At 40.5% G+C, this 11,286-nt stretch overlaps 1 protein-coding gene across 1 annotated transcript; it reads left to right on the top strand.

Annotated features, from left to right (window-relative positions):
* Window positions 1-6,511: 6,511 nt before the first annotated feature.
* Window positions 6,512-10,310, top strand: LOC123127606 (ribosomal RNA small subunit methyltransferase nep-1). Its single transcript, XM_044547358.1, has 7 exons — window positions 6,512-6,902; window positions 7,761-7,853; window positions 8,170-8,314; window positions 8,409-8,519; window positions 8,596-8,678; window positions 8,778-8,835; window positions 10,033-10,310. The coding sequence occupies exons 1-7, from the start codon at window positions 6,630-6,632 to the stop codon at window positions 10,110-10,112; spliced, it is 843 nt and encodes a 280-aa protein (XP_044403293.1). The 5' UTR covers window positions 6,512-6,629; the 3' UTR covers window positions 10,113-10,310.
* The last annotated feature ends 976 nt before the right edge of the window (window positions 10,311-11,286 follow it).

Here is an 11,286-nt window from a genome sequence, read left to right as displayed (position 1 = left end):
AATCAAAATCTTTCAGGTTGGTCTAACTTGTTTAGCATCATAGTTTTTTTCAATGAATATTGGTGGGCACACCTAGACTCAGAGATGATAACTTCAAAAGATCTTGATACCTTTTTTAATGTGAAACATAGTTGTGTTGCTCGTGTCGTACCATTTTATTTGAATGTTACATTCCCGATCTATTACACTCACCATTTCATATAAATCACAAGCACTAGTCTTAGATACACTATGATCTTGTGGGAGAAGAAATGGAAATAGAGAAGAGAGAGAGAGAGAGCCGCCGCTATCGTGCCTTGCCGGATGCAATTGGGTGCCTTTTCCTAGTTGACCCCTAGCCTTAAGTAGTTATTGGCGGAGGGAATGGTGGGCCACTCTTGTCATTGACAAATTTGGGCCCATATTATCGCTTGTGATGTTGATGATGACCCACAATTATAGGGGATCAATCGTAGTCCTTTGGATAAGTAAGAGTGCCAAACCCAACAAGGAGCATGAGGGATTAATAAGTGGTTTTCAGCAAGGTATTCTCTGCAAGTGTTGTAAGACAGTTGTGACGGATAGTTTTATAGTAAAATAATTGGTAACAAGTAACCAAAGTAGCAAGGTGCAGCAAGGTTTCCCAATTATTAATATTACTAAGGGCAAGTCGGAAGTACTTCTTATAGTGATTAAAGCGTTCTCAAGGACACACGAGAATTTCATCTAGTCACTTTCACCATGATTCATTGACTCGTGTTCATTGCTTTGATAAATTTTTATGTGGGTAGGCCAGAGCTAAGTTGTTGTTCTTATTTGATCAAACAACCTACTTATGATTATCCCCTCCATGCAAGCATCCACAAATACAAGAGAAAAATTAAGATAAATATAACCATAGCATTAGACAAAATTATCCAAATCAGCTGCTTACGGAACATCTCATAAACTGGGGTTTAGATTTCTGTCACTCTCGCAACCCATCATCTATAGACTAATCCCACAATGCCTTCCCCTAGGCCCAAGCATGGTGAAGTGTCATGTAGTCGATGTTCACACAACACCACAAGAGGAAGAACAACATCAAAACACTAAACAAAAACCCACTTCACATATTACCTATAACAGGACTTCTCCCATGTCCTCAAGAACAAACAGAACTACTCACAAAGCATAATTGTGTTCATGACAAGAGGAGATAAATAAGTGGCTAAAAATCTGAACATATAGTCTTCCACCAAGTAAACCAACTAGCATCAACTACAAGTTGTAAATAAACACTACTAGCACTCCTAGGTATGAATGTGAGGTTTGATACAAAGATTGAAAGCAAGGGAACAAGTACAGTTTGGAGATGAGATGGTTCTCGTGAAGATGTTGATGGAGATGACTCCTCCCATGATGAGAGGAGCATTGATGGTGATGATGACTTCGATTTTCCCCTCCCGGTGGGAAGTTTCCCCGGCGGAATCGCTCCACCGGAGAGCAAAAGTGATTCTGCCTAGGTTTTGCCTCGAGATGGCGGTGGCTCGTCCCGAAAGTCTTCTATTTATTTTTTCTAGGGAAAATGGCTTCATATAGCAGAAGATGGGCATCGATGGACCTCCATGGGCCCCACAAGTGCAGTCGGCGTGCCCCTGAGCTTGTGGGACCATGCAGGGTCTTCTCTGGTATATTTTTCTCACAGTATTTTTTATATATTCAAAAATAAATCTTTATAAATTTTCACATCAATTGGACCTCCGGAGCTCTATTGTAGCTTTCTCAAACTTAGAATTCCAGTTGCCGGCAATCTCCCTTTTGTGGTGTATCTTATATTTTAAGAGAGAAAAGACATTAGAATTGCATCAAAAAGTGGAATATAGCTTTAAAATAATAAAAATAATAGTAGGAAAACATGATGCAAAATGGACGTATCAGTGGATGATCCTTGCTGGCCGACCAATGACACGGTCCTGTCCCTGATTGGTCCCAGTGGCCATGGCCGTGCTCACAGCGTTAGCTAGAATATTTGGTTGACGTGGCATCAGTCTTCACAAACTCATTTTGCGCGGCTCTGGTACACACCAGTAATGATCTCACCACACATAAGTTGCTTTAAGATTCGGGCCACAGAGAGCTATTATTCCTCCCTTTTTGCTATACAAAATGAACACCAGGTCGAATAGAACTATTGGCCCCCACCATTGTCCTTACATGAAGGCATGGATGTGACTGCCCACTCTCTCTCTTCTCTCATACACGCATGCATATATCTGTTCTCTCTCGCTTGCAAATCCATAGATTTTATTTCATCTAGCCAATTAAAAACATTTATGTCCTTTAAAACAAGGTTCATTTTTGAAACAATTTATATATTTGAATTAATCATGCCAAGGCCTTTAGAACTAAACCAAATTTGAATACATTTCAAACACGTTTAAATTTCAATGTTTCACATTTCGTATGTGGAACAAACCAATTTCAGTTGAAAAATGTGATTTTTGGGAAGCAAGACAGTGGAAAGTGAAATATAGGTTCTGAAATGTGCAACTGCAATAGATGTGATTTTTGTTATTTCAACAATGTGCAATTGAAATAGATGTGAGGTTTGTGCAACAAGCCAGAAGTGAAATGTAGTTTCTGAATTGTGAAATAACAACAATAGAAAGTAAAATTATAATGTATCATTGTGAAACTGATTATTTGAAAATATGAAATAATTTTATTTCCAAAGAGTGAAATAGTTTATTTAAGAAATGTGCAAATAAAATAGATGTTTTTTGTAAAACAAGCCAGTCATTCTGAATTGTGAAATAGTAATCACAAAAAGTGAAATTATAATATATCATTGTGAAACTGATTATTTTGGAAATATGAAATAATTTATTTCAAAAGAGTGAAACGGGTCATTTGAGAAATGTGCGATTGAAATATATATTATTTTTGTGAAACAAGCCTGTAGAAAGATAAATGTAGGCTCTAAATTTTGAAATAGTAGCCACATAATTGAAGTTGTAATGTGACAAAGTGAAACTGATTATTTGAAAATGTGAAATAATTTATTTCAAAAAAGGTGAAATAGGTTATTTCAGAAATGTGCGATTGAAATAGTTGTTATTTTTGTGCAATAAGCCAGTGGAAAGTGAAATGCAGGTTTAAAATTGTGAAATAGCAACTACAAAAAATTAAATTGTAATTTATCAATGCGAAATTGATTATTTCAAAATGTGAAATGTATGTTCGAATTAAATGTGGTTGAACAATATTCAAGATTGGTCTCATTTTAAATATTTTGGCACAAGGACTTCAAATATGAAAAAAATATATCATAAAACGAATATATGGTTTAAAATATATGGGGGAAGCGAGAGAGAGTGGGTCTGCCATATTACTGTTGTCATGCATGTAAAGTACACTGGTGAGCCTGATACTGAAATATCTATATTTCATATACAAGAGAAAACTTTCTTATACAGCACATGAGTAAGTATACGGTTCGAGGTGTCAGTAGCTGATTGGCTAGGCAGGTGCTGGTAGGTAGCTCAATTTCCCACTTTCCAGCATTCTTGCATCGAAACTGCTTGGCAGACGACAAAGGCATGCACAGCTGCACGACGGGAGTGCTGGCCGTCTGCTACCCTTTAATGATACATATGAACGAACGGATATGCACTATCGTGCACAAATCGTCTGAAACTATACTGTTTTTGCATGTGTCTTCCATTGGGTCTCTAACATTGAATCACTAAAGTGGGTTTTCGTGCTAAATAATACTCTGTGTTTCACTTGGGACCTCGGGTGTTCATATTTCAACCATGGCTGACGTACCCATGCTATTATTACGGTCCCATGAGCCAATATGGTTAGCTGAAATCTCAATGAAGCTATCCATCAATGATAGTTTTTCAAAAAAAAAAAAATCCAACAATGACAAGGTCGACCTGAGCAGACTAAGGCATAGTCTAGTGATGAAAAGGGGCTGATGCCTTTCCACCCACCCAGCAATGGCAGAGCTACGAAGGAAAACCTCGACTGGCGAAACTAAAAGAAAACACAAAATATTTCAACCCAAGCAATGGACGAAGAGCTGCCGCTGAAAAATCTTTCTCAACTTCATATGTAATTGTACCATATCTCTTTGTCTTTTGAAAACTAAATTGATTCTACATTGATTAGCCTGCCCATGACAATTATCTACCAAATTAAGATGTGTATTATCAATTGATTTAATTTCAGCGTGCTACAGCCTACAACCTATATTTTATAGGAAAATTAGTACTGACCAATGAGTAAGAGATGAGAGTTTGGAGGGTGCGGATGTTCCTGAGCAGCAGCGCTCGACGTCTAGGTTACTACTCGCCCGGCTGCCCGCTACCGCTGCTACCTGTGTCTCCTGGGGCATGTGTCGCCCTTAGGCCTCCGCACCGCTCGGTGCTGCTACTTGTTGCCATGGTGTGACCGGCAGCTCAACCTCCGCAGCTCCGTGCGACATCTCTTTGGCCCTCCCTGCAGCTGTACGCGTGATTCGTGCCTTAGCGTCGGTCTGCTACTCTGTTGGATAGGAAAGCAATCAAGGGAGGCATCGAGCTGCTACTCTGCTCGATAGGAAGAGCAATCAAGGGAGGCATCGAGCAACAGAGGCTGGATGCAAGAAAAGAATAGGGACGAGGCGAGGCTACATGCAAAAGCCAGTCGTATATTTGTACTACTATATGTATTTTTACTTCAGAGACTGGGTGGGCCATGGCACGCTTTTGCCCTCACGAAGCTTCGGCAATGCCACCTAGGTTCAAAGCATGATACTTGCTGGGTTTGTTGCATCAATATACTGTAGGGGTTTTCTTACAGTCTTTCTATAAAAAAAGACAAGGTTGACCTGATCGATGCTGATCCTAATAATGGAGTCGGCGCAAGAAGATCCGCCATGAGCATACCGTATCAATCAATTTGTAGCGTGTCGCGATGGAGAACCTGGCTTCGGCCATGGGGGTAGTGCCATGTTGCAACTAGCAGCGCGTAACCTTGTTGCGGCGCGTATATTTGCGTGGGAATCCCAAAACTAGCCAAAGCCAACCCGTTGGTGACAGCAAATCCCCCGGACACATGACGAAAGCTGTTTGGATATATCATACATGTCCTCCGACCGCGGCTCCAGCAAATTAGGTTGCTTGATGGATCGCGTTTTCGGTTCATGTTCTTCAGGCTGCTAGTATTTAAATCGTGCGATCAAGGATCATGTTCTTTTCTTCTTCTTTTTCCGGGATCACAGGTCCATGCATGTTTTGGCATGATACATGTTAAATCATGTACCGGCCAGTTTGACGTAGAAGCCTATGTCTGTGAATAAGTGTACATCTAGGTTTTGTCTTAAGTTAAAGTTACGAAACTTTGACTAACTTTATAGGAAAAAGTAGCAGCATTTATTGCACTAAATTGGTATCAGTAGATTCGTTTTGAAATGTACTTTCATAATATACAAATTTGATGTCATACATGCTACTACTTTTTTCTATAAAGTTGGTCAAAATTTTAAAACTTTGATTTAAAACAAAAGGTAAAAATACACTTATTCATAGACAGAGAGAAAAATACACTTTAACTTAGAACAAGAGGTAAAACTTTGAGTATGTTGTAGCTGGCTAGCTAGCTAAGGTGCCGTTTTTGTTTCGTAGCTAACCAAGCAGTGGGCAGTTCGACTGAGTGAAAAATTCACAATCGATGAATTCAGAAATCGGGGATCTTGTCCCGCTTGAGACAAGCGCATCCTGTCCAGAGTCAGCACATCCTGCACAGGGGTACATATGAACCTGCTTTTCAAAAATGTACTATTAACACATTTTTTAATGTCTAAAAATTCTAAACAAAATTTGATGCATACATGTTCGCAAAAGTATGTCCATTGACAAAGTATTTTTATTTTGTCTTAGTAAAAAGACAAATTTTAGTACTTCTAAATAGCGCCTCGCGGCACAATATTTTGTCTTTTTTACATAGGCTAAAAAAATGTTTTTTCATGAAACTTTTTGCACACATATAGAATATGGAGATGTCAGCGCACACTTCTTTTTTAGAATTTTTTAACATTTTAAAATGTTTTTTTCAAAGTGGATTCACATGTATCCGGGTTCATTCATGCACTTCCGATCCTGTCCATTACTATTTTGATGATACAAGAACAGGTTATCTTACGTACGCGTTTTGCCAGGCTTACCCCCGTGTGCCACCGTCACGCCCGCCGGCTGCTCCGCACTGCCCGGCCGGCCGGTCGACGCACCATGATACCATCACCATTGCCAAACCTCCAGCGCTGCGGCCTGCGGCCCCCGCCTCCGCCTCCCCTCCCGCGAGCGTCGGCAACGTCCGTTCCGCTGCCATATGGTCAGCGCTTCGTATTTGGGCCGGGCGTGGCGAAAAAAAGAAGCCTATCAAGCACAACCGGCCCAAATCCCCTGGTTGTGTTTGATAGGCTTCTCTTTTTCGGGCTGGTTGTGGTTCATGGGCTTCTATTTGATGTTGTGCCGTTGCTATGCTCAGTGCCTTTTGAGCCCACAGAATAAGATGAACCCCACCCCCTCAAAAAAAGAAGGGGACGAAGGAGAAGAACCCTAGGCGGCTCCCTGTGACTCAACCCCCCGCAGCCCGGCGCCGGCGCGAAGCGAGAAGAAGGCATGGGGCGGCCGTACGCAGTGAAGGGGAAGAAGAAGCGGAAGCTGGAAGGCGGCGAAGCCTCGCGCGCCCCTCCGGTCGACGCCGAGGCGGTGGAGCAAGAGGTGAAGGAAAATGAGGAGGTGATGGAGGGGGAGGCGGCGGCAGAGGAAGCTTTTGCCGAGGAGGTGGGGGAGGGGATCCCCATCGTGCCCCGCCCGGTCGACAGTAAGCGGCGGCCGGGCGCTATCTTCGTACTTGAGAGGGCCTGCCTCGAGGTCGGCAAAGTCGGCAAGGTATGCTAGTACTATGGACTCTCGACCAATAAATCAGTAATTTATTTCTCACTGTGGCCGATTATTTCTCGTTCGGTGGTCGAATTGAGACTTAGAGATATTTGTTCGAGTAGCTGGTTTATTCATGTGGTAGTTTAGTTTAACACACGGTACGAGTAGGGGAAATAGTGGAACAAAAGTTGCACTGTCCTGAAATTGTTTGAATGTAGAAGCATGCCTCCCGTAATAGTATAAGAGCGGACTTCGAAAAAGATGCTAATGTCTTAAGCTGCAGCATACGGACGAGACTTGCCTGCTCCCCCGGCGTGCGCCCATCCGTGCTCCCGCATACGTGGCATGATTTGATTGGAACAAAATAAGGCCCGGCCCCACCCCCTTAAAATCAGGGGGGGAGATGATTAGATTAGAAAGAAAAAAGAGAAAAAGACAGCCGTAGGATGGAGTGGGAGCACGGATGGGAGCATGAGGAGGGAGCAGGCAAGCCGGATCCGCAGCATACTTGCAGAATGCTACAGTTGAATTAGTGAGCATAATAAATCTAATAGTGAGCGATGAACATGTCTTGTCCTGATTTATTGGCAAGGTTAACGCTAGGCATAAATTCGTAATTATTTTCTTCCCTTCCCTTTGGAGGATAGGTTATTGTGTGCATGCATTGTGGATGGGCTGTGCACGAGTAGGTAGCAATGGTCGAAAATTAGTGGCTGCTAGCATGTAAAGAGCAAGTGTTAACTAATTACACCAGAGTAGTCACAATCCTTCTACAATATCTGGTGATTAAAGAGGTCAACGCCTCGTACTAAATAAAAATCCCTTATTTTATGTCAGTTTTAGTGATTATTGTAACTGTTTCTGTAGGGTATGCAAATCTTGAATTCGGATGATCACGCAAACTATTTAAGGAAGCAGAATCGCAATCCAGCTGATTACAGGCCTGATATCATTCACCAGGTATTCTAAATTTCCGTCATTATTATTTTATTTCTGATGCTGTAATATGAATATAAAGCTGTCTTATTTATTACTACCTCCGATCCATAAATATGTCGCAGTTTTGAACTAAACCCAGTTCAAAATTGTGACACTTATTTTGGATCGGAGGGAGCATTATCCACCCAGAAGTTCCTGTTGTATGTCTAAGGGAAGTAAATTTAATTTGGTTGTCAACGCGACCTAATGCCATAGCATTTGTTTCCTCTCTTTTGGTTGTCGAACACTGTTTGGGTCTCTGAATAGCTACTGAATTTCTGCCGAAAATATTTTGCAGGCACTACTAGCAATATTTGATAGCCCTCTAACTAAGGCTGGGAGGTTACAAGCTGTTTATGTTAGGACTGAAAAGGGAGTGTTGTTTGAAATCAAGCCTCATGTTCGCATGCCACGGACATTCAAACGTTTCTGTGGCTTGATGTGTAAGTTGCAAATAATACAAGTAGTGCATGTTCTTCACCTTTTATGTATATATTTCATGAACCATGCTGACCTGCAAGTTATACAACATCACAGCACAGTTATTGCAAAAGCTGAGCATCACGGCAGTTGGGAAGCGCGAGAAGCTCCTTAATGTTATTAAAAATCCTGTTACCCAGTATCTACCTGTTGGCGTACGGAAAATTGGTGAGAAAATTATTTATTTACTAAAACTTTCTCTGGATCAGATAGGGATGCTAATTGATATGTTTTTGGTCATTAGGCCTTTCATATAGTGCGGAGAAGGCAGTTAATTTGTTTGACTATGTTGCTAAGTCCAATGATGATGAACCTCTTGTGTTTGTGGTGAGTGGAACTGTAAAAGCTTTGATATTGAACTAATTTGTTTTCTATCATCTCTTGCTTCCTTGTGCATAATCTCATATTGTCTGCACATTATTCCAGGTTGGTGCCATGGCCCATGGAAAGGTTGACAAGGAATACTCAGATGATTACATACAGAGTAAGTAACCCTGTTTGAAATAAAAACAGTAGTCCTGAGAACTTCGTAAACTTCTGATAAGGGTGATACTAATATGTTTGTTAAATCAGTGTGATTTTCAGTTGTTTGGATCTTTTGAGAGGTTTCAAATGGGTGTTAGATAAATTGAATCATATGTTTGTTGTGCATGTTGTGTTTGAGACTTTAAGAAGTCCACTGTTCCCTGTGAATTGTTACCTGAAAACAAACATTTATGATATTTGCTTTGCCCCATTCAAATAGTTCTCTTTTCTTGTAATGTTGATCAATAGAGTGTTGTCTCACGGTAAAATTGGAAACTTCTAGCATGTTGTTAGTTGTAACCAACACTTATCAATTAAAATTGAATATTTACTCAGTTCAGCTTGTTGGCATTAACTATTAAATGAGGTTTAGTCTCTTTTCATATTTTTCAAACTACCCAATTCCTGGGTTTCCTTTGTTTCTATAATTAACTACCCCAAATTAGTTGGGCTTGGGATAACTTGGTTGGAACTTGGTTACTGATTTGGATTAAATACATTTCTGCTTCTTGGTGGTTTGAGCATCAGCGGCTTGCCCTTTCCGACATCTTTTGTTAGAGCAAGAAACCATCAATTAGGTTTGAGTTCACAAGCATCGCCTAGACCTTCATAACGTGGACAATTAGATATTGCTATTCTCTGCCTCAAGTTGTATCGCCCTACCATGTACTCCCTCCGGTCCCTTTTAGTCTGCATATAAGTTTTGTCCGAAGTCAAAGTATCTCTACTTTGACCAAACTTATAGAAAAAAGTATCAACATTCAGAATGTCAAATCAATGTTTTTAGATTCATTATGAAATATAGTTTCATAATATATACTCCCTCCGTTCCCAAATATTTGTCTTTCTAGCGATTTCAACAAGTGGACTACATACGGAGCAAAATGAGTGAATCTACACTCTAAAATATGTCTACATACATCAATATGTGGTAGTCATTTGAAATGTCTAGAAAGACAAATATTTGGGAACGGAGGGAGTATATTTGATATTATAGATATAGATATTTTTTAATATAAATTTGGTCAAATGTTGCAAACTTTGACTTGACACAAATCTAATATGTGGAGTAAAAAGGACATGAGGGAGTAGTAGTTTCTTGATTGTACCCCCCTTTTGCTTTGAACTGTAGTGACATATTACCTTTTTCTTGCAGTTAGCGGTTACCCTCTCAGTGCTGCCTGCTGCCTGAATCGAATATGCAGTGCCTTGGAGCAGAAATGGAACATCCAGTGAAGGGAAGTTTGAAAACGAACATTACATCTTTGTGTTCAGATTTTTATGTACTCGTTAGCGCTTATAGTGTTGTTGTGCTTTTTCATGTCTTATGTCTACAATATTAGTTTTGTCGAGACATGAATCACTGGCTGTAAAAGTATTAACACTGAATGTTTCAAGTGCTTATGTTCCTTGCAGCAGTCATTTTTGGTGAAATTTGCTTTGCTTGAAGTATCCTCAACTGATATTTAAGCATAGCCTGACCACATTTATGCCCAAAATCTCGCGGCTGTGTGTTTGGTTCACTGCTGTGCAGCCAGAGGCGTGTTGAGAAAATGCATTCATTTTCTATCGCTGTTTTTAAGTGAGATTGTATGAAATTTAGTAATTTTAAAATTTCCTTGTGAATCCAAGTTGCACTTAATCATTCTGAAAATTTGGCTCGTGAGGTTAGACAGCCCCACGACAGTTCTTAAAGAAGATTTTGTTGCGTACACCGAAAATGCAACTGTCGGGAGGGCAGGTATCAGCACCTACTAGCCATCCAGGCAGAAGCTGTAGTTCGCCAGCTGTTACCTTGTTGACTATGTGCACTGTGTTATGTTGAAGTAAGGCATTTGCTCAGTGTGATTGTATATAATCGATTGAATGAAACTATACATTATATAAAAAAAAGGTGTTATGTTGAAGCACTTATCGAGCGAATGACAATATCCTTTGTCGGAAAAATGACCTGCAGAAGCAGGGCCGCATCAGGCCACAACACCGCAGCAGTTTGGGCTTCTTTCACAACACGGGAACCACACTGGAGTCCCTCGGTAGATTGCTCCTGTATTTGCCAACAGAAGATGTGGCTGCCATTGACATTTTTTCTAAATGTAGGAACAACACATCACCTAATTTATTCATGTCTCTTCAACAGTTAAGAATATTGCATAAGAAATGACACGTGGCGAGATAGATGCTTGCCATCGTCACAGAATATCCATAACCTCTATCTAACTAGACTAATAAATATGAGACGTTTTTGTAGTTCAAAATGCAAGCCCGATCTGTCTGATGGGTGCAGAGGATATTCAACACTGCTTGTTCTCGTGCAAGCGAGTTAAGAAGATATGGAAAGAATTGGACCCGACGGAGGTTTGGATCAGTGAACATGAATTTTAAAGTTGCCAATATCATCGGGACTAGC

This window comes from Triticum aestivum, chromosome 6A (assembly GCF_018294505.1).
Source record: "Triticum aestivum cultivar Chinese Spring chromosome 6A, IWGSC CS RefSeq v2.1, whole genome shotgun sequence".
Lineage (NCBI taxonomy): Eukaryota > Viridiplantae > Streptophyta > Magnoliopsida > Poales > Poaceae > Triticum > Triticum aestivum.
The sequence above is the reverse complement of the archived record's forward strand: the minus strand, read 5'-3'. Positions and strand labels throughout refer to the sequence as shown.

Bases quoted from the DNA above. Each gene is read 5' to 3' on its own strand.
- LOC123127606 (XM_044547358.1), top strand. From the start codon at position 6,630: ATGGGGCGGCCGTACGCAGTGAAGGGGAAGAAGAAGCGGAAGCTGGAA. The intron at 7,854-8,169 runs GTATTCTAAATT...AATATTTTGCAG, and splicing joins GGCCTGATATCATTCACCAG to GCACTACTAGCAATATTTGA. The intron at 8,315-8,408 runs GTAAGTTGCAAA...ACAACATCACAG, and splicing joins ACGTTTCTGTGGCTTGATGT to CACAGTTATTGCAAAAGCTG.